The 23,543-nt window shown below is 35.2% G+C and overlaps 1 protein-coding gene across 1 annotated transcript in view; it reads left to right on the forward strand.

Annotated features, from left to right (window-relative positions):
- The window catches only part of vstm2a (V-set and transmembrane domain containing 2A), a gene marked incomplete at both ends in the record, with an annotated part of 40,222 nt that extends 35,063 nt beyond the window's left edge, over positions 1–5,159 (forward strand). The window contains one exon of the mRNA XM_079409039.1: positions 5,083–5,159. Coding sequence (XP_079265165.1) covers positions 5,083–5,159 — 77 coding nt within the window. The remainder of the gene's footprint in view (positions 1–5,082) is intronic.
- Between the last annotated feature and the right edge of the window lie 18,384 nt (positions 5,160–23,543).

Raw genomic sequence — 23,543 nt, forward strand, 5'->3', positions numbered from 1 at the left:
CAGATTATACTGACCTCAAAATAGCAAATGTATTCCTCTTTTGGAAGCAAACTTTGCCACAGGGTTTAATACAGGGACGTGTTAATCAGCAGATTAACATGCAAACATCTGATTTATATTAATTTGACACAGAGTTTATTAGAATTATTGTGGCAGATTTAAAATCACAAACAACTTGTGCATCTTTGTGACATGGGAAAATAAATAACTAAACATCTTGCAAAAACACTGGCAAATATTTGGACCCGATCTTGAATATTTCGATGTCAAGTATTAATAGTCTACAGTGAGATCAGGTGTGTGGTGGAGTAAAAAGTTTTAAGTCAGGTGATATTTAACAAAATCAACCTGGTTACAAAGTCTATAACATGAACAATGCAAATAGCCATGTACAAGATGAAGGAACTACCATTTACACCAGTCAGCTGCTGAATTTGAATTGGATTTGAAATGAAATAAAAATTCTAAGAGATAAGAAAAAAAAAAAAAAAAAAAAACTTGCTATAAATGTAGTATTTAATACTATTGTTATTTGCAATATATAAAAAATCAAATATGGCACAATATATAGGGTACTCTCATGTATTAATAATCAATGTTTGAAGTGCTTATAGACAATTAACTTTGTTTCCATTATATTCAACTTTATGTATATATATATATATATATATATATATATATATATATACACAAATACAAAGCTGAAATTTAAATATGTATGTATTTATTTATTTTAGGGAATGCATAGTTTTTTTAATTTATTTTTCTTATTTTAGGGAATACATACAGTATATGCACAATTAGTGTAGATTATTCAAGTAGTGTGCATTTATTGATTTGAATAGCAAACCAATAAATTTATCTTCCTGTCATTTTAAATCAAAATCCCGCACACTGTGGCCAATTTAATTCAACTCTCAACTTTTGATTTGAATAAAAGCCAATTCTTACATTTTGAACTCTCCAAAACCAGCAGAGATCTTACAAACCATTTGAGCTAACAAGAAAAAAAAAAGACTGAAAGGATGCTGGAAAATATAAAAAGAATAGAGAAGGTTCTGATCAATAAATCAAGATGGTTAAATTTGATTGCACAGAGGTTCTTCTAACATATCATTTGTATGGCATGTAAAATGAGCGGAGGTCAGATTGCTGTATACCTTTACTATAATTACGTCTGAGTTGTATTACTTGAGTACTCTGAGCTCTTTTAACCTTCGAGAACCTTCACTACAGCAGCATCAGCGAGCTGTAATTACAGCTGCTGACATTCTGGCATGACTCATACTCTTCCTTACAGCTAATCAGATGTGACTGGTAATGAACGTATAGATGTGACGCATAATCGACAGAGCATTTCGGTCAGGAGTAAAGAGGGCCGGCAGGAATGATTAATTATTCCCTGCAAGCAGACGAAGGGAGGGACGCTTCGGGCCGATGCGATCGCTTGTTTCAGGAAGGTTCCCTTTCGGCTTGATCACTTCGGGCTAAATGAGATCTGGCAGAGAAGAGCAGAGGGTCATGGGAGGATCCTGGTCTCCTCTCTGATACAGAGCTCCACTCCCACCCCCGGAAAAATCTCATAAATGTCACAGTGATTTACTGAATATTTCATTTCCCATTTCCTCTTTGTTGCCTTGTTTTCGTGGGTTTTATGGCCAGTGTACATCCTTGAGCTTCTCCCGTTCTCTTCTGCAGTCGAGGCAGGTGTGCAGTAAGTTCAGAGAAGAATCAGATCACATTTGCTTTGAAGTCTTCAGGCCTTGTATCGCACCTAATTTCATTGTTCAAAGGAGGTCTAGAAAAAATATGAGGGAAAAACAACAGGAAATGCGGTTCAAAAATCCAGGCGTATTTATAGCACCGTGTGAGAAATGGAACATGATCAAACCTGCTAACAATAGGGCAGAGAAATTGTCTTTCTGGAGAAAGTGGAAGAGATTCATCATTTATCAAAGCCTTCCCATGCATCCCTGCACCACTAAAAAAAACATTTTATTAAATTAACGCTTTATCTGTGTCTTAACTTCCTTCCAGAGCAGAGCTGTAGTTGTGTTTCTCTGTAACACAGCTGTCAGCACATAGGCTGTTTTAAAAATACTCTGAAAAGCCTTTAGAAAGGCAGGAGGCTCCACATTAATCCCTTTTCATGGCGTAATGGCAGTTTTCAGCTTGATTTATATGGGGAGGTTTTAGCAGGAGGCCTCTGTGAATAGGTAGATAGTGTCTTCTTTATTTACACAGACCAATAAAACCAGACTATTTTGTGGTTCCTGAGAAGTGTAGAGTTGTTTTGGTTGCACTTTGTGTCACAGAAGTAATAATATTAGTAATATAAGAAAGAGTTGCACATATATGTGCATCATGGGTCTGAATGACCTCGTTGCTTGCAGAGAGATGTGAGCAAATGCAAAAAAAGCCTCTAAGTGCTATAATATACTGTATATATATATCAGACTCAAGATTCAAGATTTTTATTTGTCACATACACAATTATACAGAGTATAGCCAGCAGTGAAATGTAGGTCAGGTCCGCTCCAAGGACAGTGCAATTATATAGAATACAAATATTAAGAAAAATAAGAGAATAAAATACAATAAAAGATAAAAAATATAAATATAAATGTGCAGGTCAGTACAGGTCGGTATGTTGTTGACTTAAATAGTAATAAGAGGAATGTGCAAAAAGTTGTCCAGGGTATTTAAATAGCAGCAATATGAGGTAGAGAAAAATTATGAATAGCTTATTGATATGGTGATATTTACATGGAGTCAAGTGATGTTATGACACAGAGTTTAGGAGCCTGATGGCCTGGGGGAAGAAGCTCCTCCTAAGTCTCTCAGTTTTTGCCATCAGGCTACGGAAGCGCTTACCAGATGGAAGCAAAGTGAATAGACGGTTACCAGGGTGATTAGAGTCCTTGATGATTTTAACAGCTCTATTTTTGCCGCGTTTGTGGTAGATGTCCTGCAGAGAGGGGAGAGCAGACCCTGAGATGCGCTCAGCTAAGCGCACAACTCTCTGTAGTGCTTTGCAGTCCTGATTGGAGCTGTTTCCATACCACTGAGATGCACTGAGTCAATACACTTTCTATGGTCCCTGAATAGAAAGTTTTCAGGATTGCTGGTGAGACCCTGAATTTGAAGCTACTCACCCTCTCCACAGGGGTCCCACTGATCATAAGAGGAGTGTAGACTCCTGCGTAGGTTCAATAATTTCACTTTAATGGCAATAAATAGTCAAGTCAAGTCAAGTCAGCTTTATTTATATAGCGCTTTTAACAATACAGATTGTGCCAAAGCACTTAACAGTATCAAATTGGAGGATAGTGTCAGTAATGTATAATGATAGATTAAAGATTAAACACTCAATTTTCAGTTAAAAGCATTTAATTATTGAATTCAGAGATGTCATTGTCTAGCTCAGTTTAGTTTAAATAGTATCTGTGAAATCAAATTGACGATAATCGCTAGAAATTAAGTGTCCCCAACTGAGCAAGCCAGAGGCGACAGCGGCAAGGAACCAAAACTCCCTCAGAGACAGAATGGAGAAAAAACCTTGGGAGAAACCAGACTCAGTCGGAGGGGGCAGTTCTCCTCTGGCCAGGATATTATTGTTTATTTATTGTTTAATTATTGATTTAATTAAATTTTTAAATATATACATGTATTATATTTCTATTTTTATATTGTTGCAATTTCTAACAATAATTATATAGTTAGGTATTTTATTATATTTTTAGTTATTTTGTTTTATTTTTAGTTTTAATGTATTTTTAGTCGAGGTCTTCACTGGGGATATGTTAATAGGTTCTTTTCATTAACATTAAAGTGAAATAACTGAACATAAACATAGGAGATGAAAAAAATGCAAATTTTAGAAGAAAATTTTAAATAGCACTTAGAGGATTTTGCATCTGAACTCTTCAAATATACCCACTCTTATTAAATGCTGTGCAAACAATATATTTCATAATGAGGCCAAAATGGTCCATGTACCTGGAAAAATGCTCAAAACCTTCAACGATCCTTGGTCTACACTCAGTTGCCAAAATGGTCAAAACACATCATCGTTGATGCAAAATACATTTATGCACACTCCAGAAAATCCACTTCAGCTTAACACCTAAACGTTTATGCAAATATTAATCAATTGAAATTGTATTTGCATACCATCAAATTTACTTGCATATCAAGTGTTTATATTCAGGATTTCTTAAAAACAATGGGAATTTTGAATTAAAATGGTTGAAATGAAAAGCTAAAAACTAATGTAATATATAGATGTAAATTATGCCTGTGCTCAAAACTTTAAAGTAATTTAGTCGTGTTTTGCTTTATTTAAATTTTAATGTCTAATATGGTTTTCATTTCATTTTTAGCTTTAATTATTTAAGAACATCAAGTTAAACTAAATGAAAATGAGAAACATTGCCTTAGAAACCTGATGAAAGAAATATATATTCTTTCAGTTAATATTTATTTTATTTGAAGTGTTTTTTTTTTTTTAATGGTTATAATTTTAGTTAAATATTATAACCCTTTTCTATAATTATTGTCTTGACAACACAAACAAATGTGCATTTTGACTAATGCAAAACTCCAGGAAATCCACTTTAGCGTAACACATAAACTTTTATGCCAAAATTGAGGAATATGCAAATTCTAATTCTGTATCAAGCATTTACATTCAGGATTCCTTACATGCAAATTCAAAATTAGCATACAAACAGGTGAATGCAAAGCCAGTAAGTAGTTAATAAGTATTACGAGTGCACATCATATTTTAACTTGTTATATATATATTATATATTATATACTTATATATTTTATTTTATTACATTATTTCTATATGCAACTTATTATTGTGGAACAGCTTGTAATCATGCTGTGTGAAATCTGCATCAATCATTCCTTTTTTAAGCAATTATTTTTGTGATATAATGGGACGTGCAATAAATGACAATAGTTCTTACGCTAGTCATGTATAATCAAGTCTAGATGGGCGCATTTTGTTTCTATTTGCCATGAAGTGCTTCTGTTTTGCCTTTCCGTTCAGTGTCCTCTCATCTCTCCCCACAGGTACGAGGATATCCACGAGTAATGGACTCGCTATTCTCCTCCTCACGACCGGCCTCGTGAGGGGAGCGTGGCTATAGTGACTCTTTTTTCCCAGAATCACTCTTATTTCAGAGCCAAGATAAAATTGCCTGCTATTTGGCCAGAGCGGACGGCACAGTCGACCCTCAACACTGCACCCAATGTAGTCTAACGATCATCACCAGAAGCACCTTCCTTTCTAAAGCCTAGGAGAAGGAAACTGCCATAGCGGACACGTGCTTCACGCTCCAAATCAAACGCCAGACCCAACAAACGGACACGGACTCTTATGGGATCTTGCACCTCTTATATATTTTATTTGGGGGGGTGGTTTTTGTTGACCTTATATCTCCAGCTGTCAATTGAATACATGCTCTGAAGTTGCAAAGAGTCTATATTTGTGTAAAATATGAATATATGAACAGATATACAGTATATATATATATATATATATATATATATATATATATATATATATATAGTATTTGATTTCAATTTCCCTCCACTCTGTACAGCTGTCATTCACTCGTTGTGTATTCACATGCAAAAACAGCCTTGAAGTGAAAATAACTGCATCGCGGCTTAGTACGTATTGTGTCTGGATCGCTAATTGAGCTCAGCTTGACTGTGTGGTAAATCACGGTTGTTATGTGTTGCTTTATTTTTTGGCATAATAAATGTGAGTGTATTCTTTTGTCCCTCCGTTCTGTCAGTACCACTGTAAACTCACGCCGCGTGAGAATCACGTTAAGTTCGCACGTTGCATGTTGTGTTGTGAGCATAGCAGTCTATGGCTGGAATCAAATCACACACTCAATAATGCCATTTCAGAGCATCGTTTCAGTGCAGTTGAAAAGATATTGTTTGTTTGGCTCTTATTTTCTTTTTTTGGAGAGTGGAGGGTCAGCCGAATCGATTGAAATAAATGTCCTGAGCTTTCAACCTTCTCATCGCTAAAGGTGTTACATAACCTTCAGCGCTATTGAATGCTGTGATTGTGTCCTCCTAAACATCTCGAGTATGATTCACCTAAATGTAAGTGCTGGAGATGGTTGCTTTTCACCTCTTGAAGCCGCTGTCATTTCCGTGGTTGTTTACCATCTTCAAAATCACGTTGCATCAAAGATTTCCACTAAAGCTGACAAAATCAATAGTCGTTGACAATTGGTTTTCCCTCTTATCCTTTTTGTTAATTTAAAATGGAACAGCTGTGACTAAAAGATAATATATATTTGCATTTGTCCTCTTATTTTGACTGCAGATTGCAAGTCAATAAGGGGCTGACATTTTCCCTAAAGCAAGTCGGCATTGCAAGACAGCGTTTTTAAACAATTTAGCTTATTCTTATGCAAAAGTCACTTGGTTCAATCCTAAACTGACCCTAATTATTTAAGACCACAAGTGACTGAACACAATATGACACCAAAACATCCTTTACTGCAGGCGAAATGAAGAAATAACTGGCAGACAGATCTGGTTAATCAGGGTCAGGATGAACATTTTGAGATTCATAACCAAGATATAATTTGGGGAAAAAAAGCATCCGAATTTCATATTCCCTTGAGATGCCCTTATCACCGTATTTTAAAAGCGATGGTAGTGGTTGGAAATAAGATGGTGACATTTAACCAACACTGTGTTATCAACAAGAACAAGATGTCCCTTAAGGAATGTCAAGGTTTTGAAAGGAATCTGAAGCTGCAGTTGATGGAATTCATTCTGTTTGACATTCTGCTCTTGTATTGATGTTGAGGTGTTTTATATCATTTAACCAAAGACTGCTGAGATGGGCACATTGCAGTACTGTTTACAAAACACGTAAGAGCCCCATGTATTATGCCAAATCTGCGCTGGCTTTCTGAAAACTCATTTTCTCACTCATGGTGGAGTCGTGTTGTGTTTGTTCCTCAATTTTGGCTTTCGAGGCAGTTGGGATTATGCTTGGATTAAAACATAAGAAAGAGAGTCTCTCAACAACAAACGCAAAACCAACATAAAATGCTGTTAAAATACTGTCACTTAAGGGAAACCGTCATGTAGCGATTTTTATCCTTGCACTAACAACATTTTGCTTTTCAGTCAAAACCTCCGTTATATGATTGATGCAAAATACACAATATTGTTAATTACACTGTGTTTATGTTATAAAATTTGTTAGTATAGTTATATATATATATTATAGATGTTTAAAATGCTTGGCATGTAGCAAATTGGTCGCAAGACACACAGCCAATTGCATTTAAAAATTGTTATGATACTTGAGGCAAAATACAATGTATGTTATTCCAGATTATCAGTGAATAATAACACAAACCATCTTAAAAATGGGTTCAGGTGATTTGAAGAATTGTGCATGGATAGAACTGGCTACTTTTATTGTACATTAAAGGTAATTTAGTCATTTTTTGAGCCGCAGCTGAAAAAAAAGAAAAATCTTGACAATTTTGGCAGAAAATGCAAAAAAACTCAGAAAAGAAAAGAACATTAAAAGAAAACTATCAAGTAATGGATAAATGATGACAAAATGTTACAATTGTTACATTATAATGTTGCAGGCTAAAAGTTGTTACATTGATGTTTTCTTTAGAAGTTTCTGGCTTGTAACTCCGATGCAATGTAAATTTAGCAGTTTATTTGTACTTTGACGGCTGTAGTAATCCTAATCCTTAAACGAGGACATGAAACAAAAAATGCACCATGATATTTCTTTGAATAATGAGATGGGTCGTGCAATAGAAAGTTGTTCAGCAAGATTCTTGCCAAATTGTACTCTTCATAATTGGTAGACTAATCATAAAACCAGTTGGAAGCTCGAAATTCTCCATAGATTTATGGGCATATGTGACTCAGAGCAGCTGCTATCCTAGAGTGGTAATGTAAGGCGTAGGTTTGTTGATTTGAGTAGGCTGATCTGCATTAAACTTTGTTTTTAAGACGGCACTTTAAATAGGGCACACAATGATGATGATGATGAAGATCTGCATTTGTGTAAATAGACGAAACACCTAAACTAAATCCATCAGCTGCATTTTAACACAGGAAGCCTGCGGTTATAAATACAGTTGGGTTGTCATCCTTCTAAAACAAACTCATTTAATTATAACGTTTATGTAGACGAGTGTTTTGAATGGGATTCAGATGAATATATTTGATGCCTTGTACAGCCTGTGTAAAAGTCACTGTAAACTAAAACAAGCCGCATGGTTTATTTCCATTTCGTATTCGTTTCCTTTTTTACTCAGACAGGACAAATTGTATATGTGTATGGATTTATTGAAAGGACAGAAATGCTATATATGCGTTTTTGTGTTGCCATCTGTTTGGGAAACGGTTTTGGCCAAACCTCTGGAGATATTGGCTGGATTTTGGAAAGCTGAATCTGACAGAACAGAGATTACGTTTGACAAACAGAGACTCTTTGTGCTCCCAAAACAATAAGCGAAGATGGAGCTGCTTCTTGGATCTCTGGATGTTGTTTTGGATGCGTACGTGTTGATTTCTGCATGTGATGAATCCACTGTACAAGCATACGGAGATCAGTCCTTGCACTCCCAGGATCTGTATTTCAGAAAGTCGTCATCAGGAGGGTTCAGATCTTCTTCAAATGCGTCATCACAGGGAATCGGTGTATATATATATATATATATATGGATCACCTCTTTGCCATCTTGTTGGAGTCATAATTAAATGTTTGCTGGACTCTTTCAAATACATGACATGATTAAAATGTAATGTTGTCATGGCTGAGCAAAGCTGAAGTTTGTAATATAAGACAAAATGAGCCAAATTTTAATAAACTATCTTCACGGGCTGTCTAGATACAGTTTTTATTATGAGACGTGCAGCGTGATTTACAGTATGTGGTGCATCGATTTTCCAGAGCCGTTTTATTTTTATTGCTGAAAGGAGCCACTTGTGTATCGCCTGCAGATGTGCTTTAAAGGATCTGACGTTTGAAGAACATCCTGCTAAATAAGAGTTTGATCAGATAACTGATGATTGATTGAGTATGAGAGAAAAGATACGACACGCCGCTGTATAAAGCGCTCAAAGGCATTTCCACACCATGAAATATGAAATAATTAAATTGCTTTAAAGCACTGTCTTCATTTTTATTCATTCACCTCAAAAACAAATACAGAACAGTGAAAAGAAAAATAGACTGGGAAGCAACTCACTGCTTTGAAAAAAGTTTAAATTAGACTCGTATTTGTGGCTTGTTTGGATGCCTCTGTAAAGCCAGCCTGAAGATTCAGCTCAACATTTTTTTTATATTAGAGCTGTTTTATCAGGTATCCAACGCAAAGCTGCTTGAAGAAAGTACACTAAAGACCCTGCCAGAAATGTATTTGAGTCTTATATAAATCCTGAGAGCTTATGACAGGTGGCTAACAGAGTCGTGACCAGCACTGCTCTGCATGATGCAAATTCACTGTAAATAAATAAATAAATAAATAATTAAGGGTGTGCCTGGCATATCTATTTATTCATTTAAATGTACTCTATGTCTTCGGAAGACTTGGGTAATAATGCTCAAATAGATTGGAGGATGTAGGGTCATTTTATATCAACTCGGCTAAAAAAATTGATTTTGATAATCTTTCTTCCTAGTGAAAGAAATACAAAATTCAAGAAGAAAGCCAAAATATTAAATGTCATGAATTATTATTTCCTGAGTAATCCACTATTTTGTAGAGGGGGGTCAAAATGACAATTTAAGACAGATTACAAGGGGGTAAAAATGACTTCAGAAAACTGACAGCAATGTAATTGTATTGTTACACAGAGATAGGTAGCTCTATTAGTAAAATCTGTTAACTTTAGCAATCTTTGTTGCTTTATGTGCCAGTGGTGACAGTTCACAAATGTGAAAAAAGCACTTGTTTCCATGTTTGCATTGCTGTAACTCAAGAAGCATTAAAGACATCTTAACATCCTTTTAGATTTTAATTTTTAATAAACATTTATTTTGGTATATTCGATTTTAAGACCCTATATGGTTCACTTACAGAGATATTGGGATCTCAATATGGCACCAGAATAAATTGTGCACATTTTCAGTGGTCAAATTTCCAAACAGTCACTTTGCATTCAGGAGATATTTATTGTATTTAAAGAGTAATATCTGAAAAACAAATAATGTTAAAACTAGAACAAATATATTGTTTTCCCTCTATCAAAACAACTGTGCCATACATATATAATTTCTCCAAACCTTGTGTGCCTGTAGCTCAAGAAGTATAACAGATCTCCATATGATTTTAGGTTCAGGTTCTTAACTTATTTTGATACAGTATGTTAATTTTTAAGGCTCAATATGCTTCATTGCCATAGATATGGGCTCTCAATGAGGATTTAATATTTTGAAGCTTATTTTGGAGCTGCCTCCTGGTTATGTATGTATGTATTAATTTATTTAATGTTTAGTCTGACTTGAGAATTATGAAACATGAGTGATGTTTTGGAGGTGCAAGGATAAAAGTGATCACACCAAAATTGGTTTCGTTAAAGCCACTTACAAAATCTAAAGCACTTTCAGTGTAGTGAAGGTACACTATATTATTTTTCTGTTCGCCTTGGCGTTTTGGTGCTTTATCAGTAGAGCTACAGTACATGAAAACCTAGATCTACAACAATTTTTGTACTGTATAATACAAACAATACTTGCATTGTGAAAGTTCATGAAAAATATTTTAAAACTGTCATCTACTCACTCACAGATTGCTCTTTACCATACAACATGTGCATTATATTCCAAGTCATCTAAGGAAGAAAAATAATAGGTTTATTGCTGTACGTTGCATTGGATAACAGCATGTGCTAAATGCATAATTGCACATGAAAATGTAAGCAGGAAAAGGAAAGGTAAGCTGATATTACATAATAACCTCTATTCCTGACTGGTGTCTCTGGAAATTAAAGTTAAGGCACTTTTAGTCTAGTGGTCATTTCACCTTTGGCAAAAACACAAACATAATCACATTATCCCCACAAGAGCAGGTACTGTAGCATGAAACACTGAAGAGAGATCTGACTGGGGCTGTCGGGTTAACCACCTTTGTCAAGGACGTAATAACGATGTTGCAGAATTGTAATCTCAGTCTCGGTCCAGTTCCTTGGGTCATTTGAGCCAGTGACCTCTGCATCAGCAGCAGCAATACTCACTCAACGAATAATACGAGCACAATAAATAAGCATCTGATTGTAAAACCCTCTTTCCTTACACCTGCTTTCAAATGAGACACTTGCATCTTTTATTTGTTCTCATTAAAGCCAATCAATTTGAGCTGATGCTGATATAAGGTGCTTTAATGGCACCCTATAAAAATCCTTCACGTTAATGAACTGTGGCTTTACTCTCTTCAATGAGAGCGCTCTCGTCTGTACAAGGAGACTATAGGAAAACACAGAAAGGGGAAGAATGGTTGTGTCAGTGTGGATCAACTAAAGCAAACTTCCCCTGTCGGCTAAGCATCCACCGCCAAACACATCAAAAGAAAATTGTAATGTTTAAAACACTTCAGACAAAGACAGAAACGGCCTTGCCGTTGGTTTTGCGTGGCTGGAAGCCAGACGCAACAACCTGTTGTTCTCCACGTCCGACACAAAACCAGGAAAGTGAGAGCGCTGCGAGTCATGAGTGGGTGTGATTCTACGAGGGGGAAAAAAGGCAGAGATATATAGCGGTTTTTATACAATGGGGGGATATTTGTGCTTGTGGAGAGAATAGAAAGAGGTCACGAAGGCATCATGAGGATTTAGGAAGAGGATTCTTTCAGACTCAATGCCTGTATCTCTGCCAGCACAATAAATATGACACCAAAATAACATTTTATGAGCTCTACTCCTTAAACTGCCAGTTATGAGCCATCAAATCATTGCTAACAGCATTTTGCAGATTCAAATATACTTTGTAATATACTAGATAATATACTATAGCATACAAAAAGCTATTTTTATAACTATATTAAGAAATAAGGCTAGTGTGAAAACACTGTCAATTCACTGAAATCTTCTGTGTTTTCTCCAAACCACCTGCCATCTATCAAGCATCATGTCAAGGAATTTGGGTGAGGACCAAAAAAAACTAACAAAATGACACATGAAATACATATGATTGCTGTGGAGGACTTTGAGTGCCATAGTCAATGATCTATGTATAAATCCAAACATAAAAACAATTGCACACATCACTGTTGAAACTGACAAATACATTTAAAATAGTTTATTTAGTTTATATTTAAAATGTAACTGTTACAAGTCGGTCAGGTTCTCCCTTCAGCCAGTCACAACGCACAGCCTCTCCGGAATACCTGCACCTGTCCCTCATCACCTCATCAATCAGGCACAGTTATAAGCACACACCTCAGCATCATCCATTGTCCGATCTCTTTAATGCGAAGTGGACTCAACCTACTGGTACTATCGGCTGATACTAGCAAAGTGACTTACCTGTGTTACTTACCTGAATTCTCTTCCTCCAGTTGTGCATGTCATCTGCAGCTCCAAACTCCACGCTGAGGTGTGTGCTTCCCGATCTCCGGTCCCCCTGGTCTCCGTCTCCACCAGTTCCTGAAAGGCAAAGGATTCCTGTTACTCCCAGTATTCACCTCCCTGGACAAACTCAGTGTTGGATTACTCCCCTCAAGTTCCCCGTCTTCAATTCTGACCTACCAATTCAATAAACCATTCATTGTTCATACTTACCCCTGTGTCCAGATCTGTACTCATGTAACAGTAACAACAACACAAAGACTAGAAAAGCATGTGGCAAATAAAGTATTAAAAGCAACTCGCAAATGTGTTTGAAAAATGAAATTTAAATGTTGCATTAAAATAATAATGCATTTTGTTGTTATATATAAATCACAGTGAAAAAGTGGTTAATTAAACATATTTTTAAATAAATAAATTGGCAAAGGATTCTGTCATTTTATATTTAAGTGACACTCTTGGAGCGACACGTTATTCTTCTCAGGGTTATTATAGTTAACTAAAACTAAACAAAAAAAAAATTATTAAAATCATAAAATTAAACATTACTTGAAATAAAAAATGTTAACTGAAATAAAATATTTTAAAAACTTTTTTCAGCTAGGCAACATTTTGTATTTTAATTTAGTTTAGTAAGTTAATATTAATTAAATCATTTATTAATACTAATTAATATCATTAATATCAATTTGTAAATTAATAAAAACAAATAGGTCAAATAAAAAATATGCTAAAAAAATATGAAGACACAACAAAATTACAAAAACTTTCAAATTAAAACTTAATAAAAATATGAATAAACGCTAAAATAGTTTATCAATAATACTACTGACATCATTTTTTTTATTGTGCAATTTTTTTTTTTTTTTAATTGACACCCTTCTTCACTGACTCATACAGTATAAAGCTCCCATTAGACGATAAGGTAACTGCACAATTCTGAAAAAAGTAGCTCTATTAGTAGCTCTATTAGCTGATGAAACAACTTTATTTGAATACAAGTCCTGACCTACATTTTGCTCAGTACCAGTATCAGTCTGTTAAAACTGCAACTGCTCATTTAAAGTACAATAATTGGGTCAGCCATTCAGATTTCCTTCATATAAAAGAAGCAGCTTCTCCAGAATTATACAGTCATCAAGTACCAGTTAAAACAGCGGAAACTGAATTTGTAGTCAAGACGAAATCTTCGCAAGCACTCAGTGCAGTCCATTATGTTACTCACTTTTCCTATTACTTTTTAGAAAGCCATTTGCGGGAACTAAAGTTGCTGTCAGTACATTTCCCCTTAGACACTAAACCATAAAAAAGGTTTTCATTTATAAAGCTCTAAAAACCTTGCTAACTGATGTTTTAGTGCACTTCCTGCAAATATGGAAAAAAAAATATAGGGTCTCAAATAAATATGTGCAGTGTGTCAGGATCATGGACCTATTTTTGTTGTGTTTTGCTCCCCATATGTTCTGTGACCCAATTTCTCCCTCATGTTAACTGTTCATTTGATTCCAGGTGTGTCTCGTCTTCCTCCCTGATTGTCCTGTCTTGACCCAGTCCTTTCAGTCAGTGTTTGTCGGTTCTAAACGTCTAACCATGTGTTCCTGTGTCTCCGGTGTATCCCGTGTTGGAAAGATTAAAAGACTGTGACTTGTATTTACTCCTCGTCTCTTGCTCAGCTCCGTAGGCAAGTGTGACACAGTGTCACATGATTAGTGAAAATTGTCACATGACCAGAGCAGTTTATGTCCTGTTTGCACCTTGAAATGATGATGGCTGCATCAAAGTTCCATAGAATGAGTAAACGTGTTGACTGTCACAATAGTGACCGCTGGGATAACAGTGAACTTAGGTATACAATATAAATACAATTGCAGTTGTTAGAGAAAATTACACTAAAATGTTGCAATGACAAAATATTGCACTAAATAAATTCAAATGTTACAAAAATTACAATATTGACTTTGTAATACTGGTAGCACTAACGTAATTTGTTATATTTTACAAAAAAGTTAAGTGAACTTAACAATTTACTTATTTTTTATAATTATTTACTTCATAATTTTAAGGCAACTGGTTTCCTCAACTTTAAGTTAAGTCAACATCACTTTTTACAATGTAACGATTTTGAAATGCATTGATGGTTGTATTATCTGTCTTTTATCTCAGTGTTCCTAATGTTGTATAAGGGTTTTTTTATGCATAACAGTAACCCTAGAATGTGATCAAACCGTTTAAATTAGCTGGGCTAAGATATATAACATTGTTTATGACTGCAGAACTATGTTAATTCAGAACACCCAGTATCCCACTGCGGTCAAATGATCTTCAGAAATCATTCTAATATGCTTTCCTGCTCAAGAAACATTTCTGATTATTATCAATGTTGAACACAGTTGTGCTGCACAATATTTTTGTGGAAACCGTGACACGTTTTATTTTTCAGGATTCACAGATGAATAGAAAGTTCAGAAGAACAGCATTTATTTGAAATAGGAATATTTTGTAACATTATACATGCATTTACTGACACTTTTGATCAATTCAATGCAGCCTTGATGAATATTTTTCTTTTTTTTTTTCTTTTTTAACTGCTTCCACACACAATCTGTCCTTGTCACACAGTTTCTGAAAGCTGAGACTCAAACAGCAGAAGCACACACCAAATCTGCAAAACCAGACACTAATTCTCAGCCTTTGACTCAGTTTTCAGTTTCATAAAACACTTTTTGCAAAACACAACACACAATTTTCTATGTAACACACACAAATCTGGCAAATTTTGCTTTTGAAGTGAAGTAACATACGGCCAAGTATGGTGACCCATACTCGGAATCCATGCTCTGCATTTAACCCATCCAACGTGCCCACACACACAGCAGTGAACACACACACACCGTGCGCACACACACCCGGAGCAGTGGGCAGCCATTTATGCTGCGGCGCCCGGGGAGCAGTTGGGGGTTCGGTGTCTTGCTCAAGGGCACCTCAGTCGTGGTATTGAGGGTGGAGAGAGCGCTGGACATTCACTCCCCCCACCTACAATCCCTGCCGGCCGGAGACTCGAACCCACCACCTTTGGATTACGAGTCCGACTCTCTAACCATTAGGCCACGACTTCCCGCAGAGATGATGTCTCATTTGAGATGTGTTTGTGATATTTTGAATGCATTTTGTATGTGCAATTTTTGGATTTGTGTGTAAAGTTTTGAAAATGTGTGAAAGCAGTTGAAAAAAAACTGTAATATAGTTATAAGTTATGTGAAAGCAGGAGGTACGAGCATTGAGGATGAGATGAATGATGCACAAAGGTACACAGTGTCTAAAACTTAAATAAAAAGAATCTGACGTATTTGATGGGTTTTGTGTTGCTTTTAGACGAGCAATTCGTTTCCATGCGAAAGTAGTTTTTCTGCAAATAAGCAGCATTTGCTTGCTTAGCATTTTGTGACTTGCCTAATCAAATTAGTTCATATTCTAAAATATAAATTTGGTATAATCAGGATCTGGATTTCATTTATCAATAAATATGCTTATGTTTACATTTACACATCTTTAGAGTTCTACAGCTGTTTGCATTTTCATGTGATTTTATGTGTCTATATGAACACGAATGAGATCCCCCCTGACAATCCCAGACTGGTGAGTGCAAGAAAAGCTGGTAATTCACAAATTTAAAAGCACAATATATTTGTATGCAGAGACGTATAAGCTTGGGTTCCTGCGGCGTCTGATTCCTGACAGTGTCCAAAGCAGAAGCCGCGTATGACCTATAAAACGACTCTGACTCACACTCTGGCTTCAGGGATTCTGTCTAATTAACATTTTAATTAATAGGAAATATTGTTAACTGAAGGCCATTCTCTGAGCCTCAACTCCGACTGGCTAATTAAAGACGTGTTCGCTCTACTCATCTGGCCTAAAAGTTCAGTGAAAGAGAGAGCGTGAGAGAGGAATCTGACACCGACCGAAGACTGCATCTCCAAATGTCACAACAGCTCATTTCTGCACGTGTTTCTTTCTTCAATCTAAAGGGTGTCCCTCAGCAGGGATGATGAATCAATCTGGCAGATGATTGTGTGAAAGTATCAGATGCATTCTTCATTTCCGGCAATTATAGCACCCCCCCTCTCTCTTTTAACATCAGCAAAAACTCTCTATGTGTTTGTCTTTGCACCAAATGAGTCATTGTGAGTCACTTTCAGTGAGTGAATAGTGACTGGCTGATTCAAACCGAACCAAAATCACCTGCCAAACTACTATTCATGGGTATATACATGTGAACTCTACTCTCTTATAAATAAAGCTGCTTCACGATGCCATAGAACAACCTTTTGGTCTAAATAGTTCCATAAAGAACTTTTAACATCTGAAGATTATAAAAAGGTAAGAAAGAGATGGTTCTTTGACCGAATGGTTCTTTGTGGAACCAAAAATGCTTCTTCTATGGTATCGCTGTGAAGAACCTTTTAAGCACCTTTATTTTTAGGAGTGTACATGTAGTATGGACAGACACCAAAAAAAAGTGAAAGCATCTAAAATAGATCTAAATAAGCTTTTTATTAAAGTATAACTTCAGAGAGGAATACAATGATAACGCTTTGCAACTGGAATTGCCAAAACATGTTCAATATTCAGAAAACAGAGGGATTGTTACAAAAAAAGGCAAATTTATTTATGAATTAACTGTTAAAACACATGCAAGACCATGTCATTTGTCACTTGTAATTTAACATATTACATATTATATATATATACCTTTGAAATGTGATCTTTAAAAAATAAATAACAAAAATAATTAAATGCAATGTCAAAATGAACAACCAATTCTCCCATATGGTGTATTACAGACGTTTTGATGCTTAAATGCACGTTTAAAATGTTTGATTTTAGTTTTTATGATTTTATTTTGATTTTGTTTAGATAAAATATAAAATTTTTATATTGGCCATTATTATTTCCCATAAAATTAAAATGTTTAATGGGTTATATGTGATAAAATAGGCTACAGTTATAAGAAATTTTAAGACAGGTGCATCATTAAAATGTAATTTTGTTTAGATGGAAGTAATAAAATAAGTTATTTGCACTTTATAAAGTCAATTTTAAAGCTCAATAAGTAAACACAATTGAAGCATCAATGGTGTGCAATAGTTTTTAGAATATGTACAAAGCACAATTAAATCATTATAAATGTCACGTTTGTTAAATCTATTAATTGAAATGCCATTAAACATTTATTATTTATATGGTTATTGCATTTATTTATTTTTGTAATGGTTAATGCATTTTTATTTGTAGTAATGTGTAGTAATATGTAGTTAATGCATTCGGTATCATGAACTTATGAATAACAATTCTTAACAAAATGTATTAACCTTAATTTATAAATAGAAAATTCAAATAGAAACATAGACAATAGAAAACAAAATAATATATATATTTTTTTCATTTAATTAATTATACAACTCAAAATATTTAAATGTCAAAAATGTTAATATCAATTACATTAACCAGAATTAGTTATAAAATTATAACTATAATGAACCAAAATAACCTTTTTGTAAATTGTTATCCTAATTACAAAAAAGCAACACGTTATATGAATTTCATTCTCTGTGAAGGATTCATAAACATTAATCTCTAAAGTTCTGCATATATATCAAACTATTTAGTTTTAGATGCTGTCAGTGTAGCACTTATTAGTGTCTCTCCATGAAAATGTATGTGTGCTAAAACTACACTTCATGTACGAACAGCTACAAATACTAATGAGATCAGGCTGCAATCATTCACGCTCTGGGATACTATGCTGCTGTTATCAAGGAGAGCAATATCATTCTTCTATGGTTACCTGGTAAACTCCCCCAGGCCACCTCAGAAGACCTTGCTGTAATTAGATGTTGTTTGTGCAATTATTTGTTTTGAGGACATGGCAGAGAAATCTATAAAGGAAATATTCACTGCCCACTGGAGGTCCATAGTATTGATTGAGGATGTGAAGTACAGTTCCTCAGCAGCTCCACAGTCCATGATCATTAAGAAGTGCAGGAACGTCAAATCATGAATTTAATTTCAGCATCGAACCTTCAACTAATCCATAACATTCACGGCCTGTTTGGAATAAGACATGTTCAGTATACATATGAGTTTGATCTTCTAGAAATCACATCGCTGCAGTTGGAGTTTGGTTGCACGGTTGCCTGTTAAATGTTTGCCTGTTTGATGCGCTGTTAATGTGTTTCCCATTTAATGTGCTGTATTTTTTTATGCCAATATATAACATACATGTACAACAGTGGCGTGCGGTGGTGTTTTAAAATGAGGAGGCAGTTTTATATATACACATATATATATATATATATATATATATATATACATACATACAGACAGACAGACAGACATACATATATGTGTGTGTGTGTGTGCCCCTGTTACACTTAATGTTGTCACATTGTCCTGGGTAAATAAATATTACATAAAAAAGAGAACAAATATAATTATATTTTGTATTTTATTAATATAATTTTGTTTTTTTATTTAATCATTTTAATACTAATTATACATTTCCTAATGTTTTTATACAGTTTTATATTTATTCCAAAATAATAACTAAAGGCAGTAACAATTTGAACAATAGTCTGGAAACAATAAGGTTTCATTAGTTAACATTAGTTAACTACTTTAGTTAACATGAACTAAGAATAAACAATAGCCTACTTCTACAGCATTTATTATTCTTAGTTAATATGAATTTCATCATTTACTAATGCATTATTAAAATCAAAAGTTGTGTTTGTTAACATTAGTTTATGCACTGTGAACTAACATGAACTGTATTTGTATTAATTAATGTAAACGAAGATTAAATACTGTAATAAATGTTCATTGTTTGTTCATTTTATATTAAATGAAAACTTATTGTAAAATGTTACCAATATTTTTGTATTTCTGAACTGATGTTCAGCTGTTCTTTTTAATTTCGGGTAATCATCGTCATAAAAGCAATGTAAACAGACACGAAGATATATCTTTCATTTCATCACGCTGAATGCTCACTCAAAACTGACAGTCATCACGTTTTCAGACCGTTTCAAGTTTTATTTTGACGTGACACAAAGCAGTGGTATCTAAGCAGGAGAGTTGTTTACTTCCTTTATAATTAGTCAATAATGCCATAATTTTCTTCATTCAGGCCGAGAGCTCGCACAAAAACAAGAGGCAGGATTTATCGCAGGAACCAATCACATCCAATCATAACCGATCATATCCTGTTATAGCGCGGTGAGGCATTGCCTCCTCTCACGTGACTTTCCCCCATTCATCTCAATGAGCCTCCAGAAAAGCCACCGCATGCTTTAGGGTCTCTGTTTTAAGTCTATGGACCGAAGGGAGGCAAGCCTCCGCTGTAACTTTACCTGCGGGTGTCGCTGACAGCATTACTTTATAAAAAAACTAGTGACTTTTATACTTTTTATGCCATATTTAGTTATAAACTATTTGTGATTTATGTTTGTAATATCGATTATTTTCTCATCCAATTTTTTGAGGAGACACTGCCTCCCTTGCCTCCTCGGAGGAAACGCCCCTGCACAACACTCAAGCACACCAAATATCAACAAATAATATAACAGCAAACATCTTATCTTAATCTTATAAGTATCAGAATGGGGGGTATCTGAATGGGTGAGGGTTAATAAAAAATCAAATAGTTGGGAAAAGTAACGACAGAATCTAAAAGCAAATATACTCCTATGCGTCCAATTAGCATTATTCCATTTTTTTGTTTGTTTGTTTGGTTTAATGATCCACTTCTTTCATTCCTTTCAAGCCATATGCAGCATCTCCCTTAAGACACTCACACAGACAATTAAACACCACAGAGTTTTCTAATAGTGTGACCAAACATCACACAGAGAAAATGAGGCTTTATTAGTGGAAAAATGTCATTTATATTTATCATTACCACTACTACTAGTATTTATTTATTTAGTTTGGGCCTCGGACAAGAGTAAAACAACAACATCTACAAAGAAACATTTGAAAAAAGTGGCACAAAATTAAATAAAATCTGAAAAAAAGTAAGAAATATAAAATATGTATAAAAAAGCATATAAAATGCAAAAAGTTTTTATTTTTTATTTAATTTAATTTACGCTCCAAGTATCCATATTTGGAAACTGTGCATTAGTAACAATGTCCCAGCAATATCTTTTTTTTTTTTTTTTTATAATCCGTGTCAGTACACATCAAACATGCACAATCTAAACTGGAGTTCATACCTCTATCATCTAACGATGAGACTCAAACATGTCCAACTGTGTATGCAGCACCTGCATACTCCTCATTGGAAGGGTAAAACAACATCTATAAATGTTTATTCCAAATGTTTGCTCATTTAGAAAAATATAGATGGATTATCATATGTCCACTTCACATTTCTTTAGACAGAATTTAAATTCACAGCCACAGCCATTCAATTATGTGCGCTAAGGAGCATCCAATGGAAACACTCTCATTCAGAAAACTGCAATATGTGGTTTGTGTTTGTTCTTCAAGTATCTGCAGGCCTGCACCAGTCCTCTTGGTAAACCAGAACCCACAGTCCTTAACAGAACATCTGACCCGTTATTCAACCGCAGCACTAATCTGTACACGAGCCATTTAGCAAAAAGACTACAATTCAAAACCACATCCTCATTAAAATAGATATACTACATCAGCTATATAGATACAAATCAGGGAGGGAGCTCTGGAGGGCTCGTATGGTTTGAGACAAGAACAAATGCTATTAATATTGTAAACTGGACTCATCGGTTAAGGTTAAATAAAAACAAAAAGTCTCTACATGCAGTATGGAGTGAAACCTCTTTAAACTCTAATATATTGGTCTGGGAGTCCATTCATGTTTTTATTGAGGCAATTCTTTGTTGATGTAAAGCTTTATTTTCAGTGTAGTTCCCCCTGTAGAGATAAACCACACAAAAACACTGGAGAACAATCAGACTCTTGATTAGGAAGAACTGGCCCCCTGTGAGGACCTTACAGGTACCAGCAGATCTGACACAAGAGAGAGACGTCCTTTCAGAGGTAAGAGGCACATGCTCCCTCAGATCTTTAGGTGAAATCTTGTTTTTAATCAACAAATCAAAAGCAAGCAATCAATCAATCAATCAAAGCAATCAATCTTTGATAATTAAAGAGGTAAATCACAGATGGTAAGATGGCCTTTTAATAAAACTATTAAGAAGGCATTAAAAAAAGGGAGAGTGAGAGAGGGAAAAGAAAGTAACTGATGCTATATGCCTAGAGAAAACAGAGAAAGAGAGCTGTGGTGTCCTTTTTGCCAAAGAAAATGGGTATTTATAAATGCAAGTGATTAAGTCGGATGTTGCTACTGCAGTTACATTACAGAAAGATAAACTGTTGTTTCTCTAAAACTAATAAGGCCTTATTCCACCAAAAAAAAAAAAGATTTATTTACAGGCATCAGCTATACAGCATCTAATGCAGATTAGAATATTGAATACTGACAATACTCAATGCACACTAATAAAAAGGTTTGAGTTTGATTATTTCTGCTGGGTAACAGTGCAGTGGGGAATGAGAATCTGTCTCAGCAGCCTTGATCTCGAAGCGCTGTGGGACGCTGATATGCTGGAGCACCGAAGGGTCCTAATATCTGTAACATGCAGATGAGGCACTAAGTAGGTGCTGAAGGTCCCTAGCAGTCTGAAACACACAGAGGAAGGCACCTTGAAGTGAAGGTTTGCTCACCCGAGCTTAACATTGTTGCAGATGTGTGTCTTTGTGTTTCTGCCTCTCTGGGAATTTGGTCAATCTGCTCTCATCTCTGTGGGACGGAGACTCGTGACGTGCTGCATCTGTTGTTGTCTCGCTGGACATGGACTCTGAATGTAGAGTATCTGTTAGAGTGTCTTTTTGTATAGGCTGGAGGCTCAGAAAACATAGTGTGTCTTTTACCATCTCACTGGATGGACGAGCACGTTTCTGACTGTACTGTTAATGTCCTTTTTCTCATTGGCAGGAGACTCAGAATTTTGTTGCATTGGTTAAGGTTTCTCAGCTTACAGGCCTGAGACTATTAGAAAACACTCAGAACAAGGAGTGTTTGCTGAATTATTTTTTTTCTGATGAGGAAGAGATTGCAGTTTGGCGCTTCTCCATTCCAGTGTTGTGATTGGCTCCTGTGAAACTCATTTGCATAAATCTAAAGTAGTTACATCAGTGTCTTTAAAATTTATGCTATACTCACTTCCCAAACAACTACCAGAAAACCTTAGACAACCTTTGTTCTGAGTCAAATCATGCATGCATTTGTCCATTAACGGCGGCATTTTTGGAAGATGTTTCTCTACAAATTACTGTCACTGAGAATGCTTATTTCTCTGAATGAGTAAAAAATGGATGTGTTGTAGTTAACATCAATTTTAAGGTTTCCAAACGTAGTTATGAACGGATTTGGATTGATCTTTGTGTCCTTTGTGTTTCAGATACTGTTGCTGCATCCAAAGGTCTTGAGGAATTTGTTATGGTGCTCTCGGCCTAAACCTTGGGAATTGGTAATAAAGATGGGTAAAGGGCAAAAAACCCATGGGAACTAATGGCTTGATACTAGGAGTCATCTTGTCCTTTAATGCCCATGGCACACCAAACCGACATCAAAGAAAGAGCCATGACAAAAGCGGCACTGTTTTCTCCATTTAGGCTAAAAAGATGCACTTGAACACTCCATAAACACTACAGTCAAAGACAAAGTATCGCAATCACTATCAGTAGTTATTAACCCTCTGGGGTCTGAGGTAATTTGGGGGCCCTTGAGATGTGTTGACATGCCCTGATATTTGTGCTTATTTCACCTACTTATAATATACTATTGACCAACATGTATTTTTTTTGTATTCAGCACAAACTATGCTACAATAATATGGGAC

Source organism: Barbus barbus (genome assembly GCF_936440315.1).
Source record: "Barbus barbus genome assembly, chromosome: 46".
NCBI classification, from domain to species: domain Eukaryota; kingdom Metazoa; phylum Chordata; class Actinopteri; order Cypriniformes; family Cyprinidae; genus Barbus; species Barbus barbus.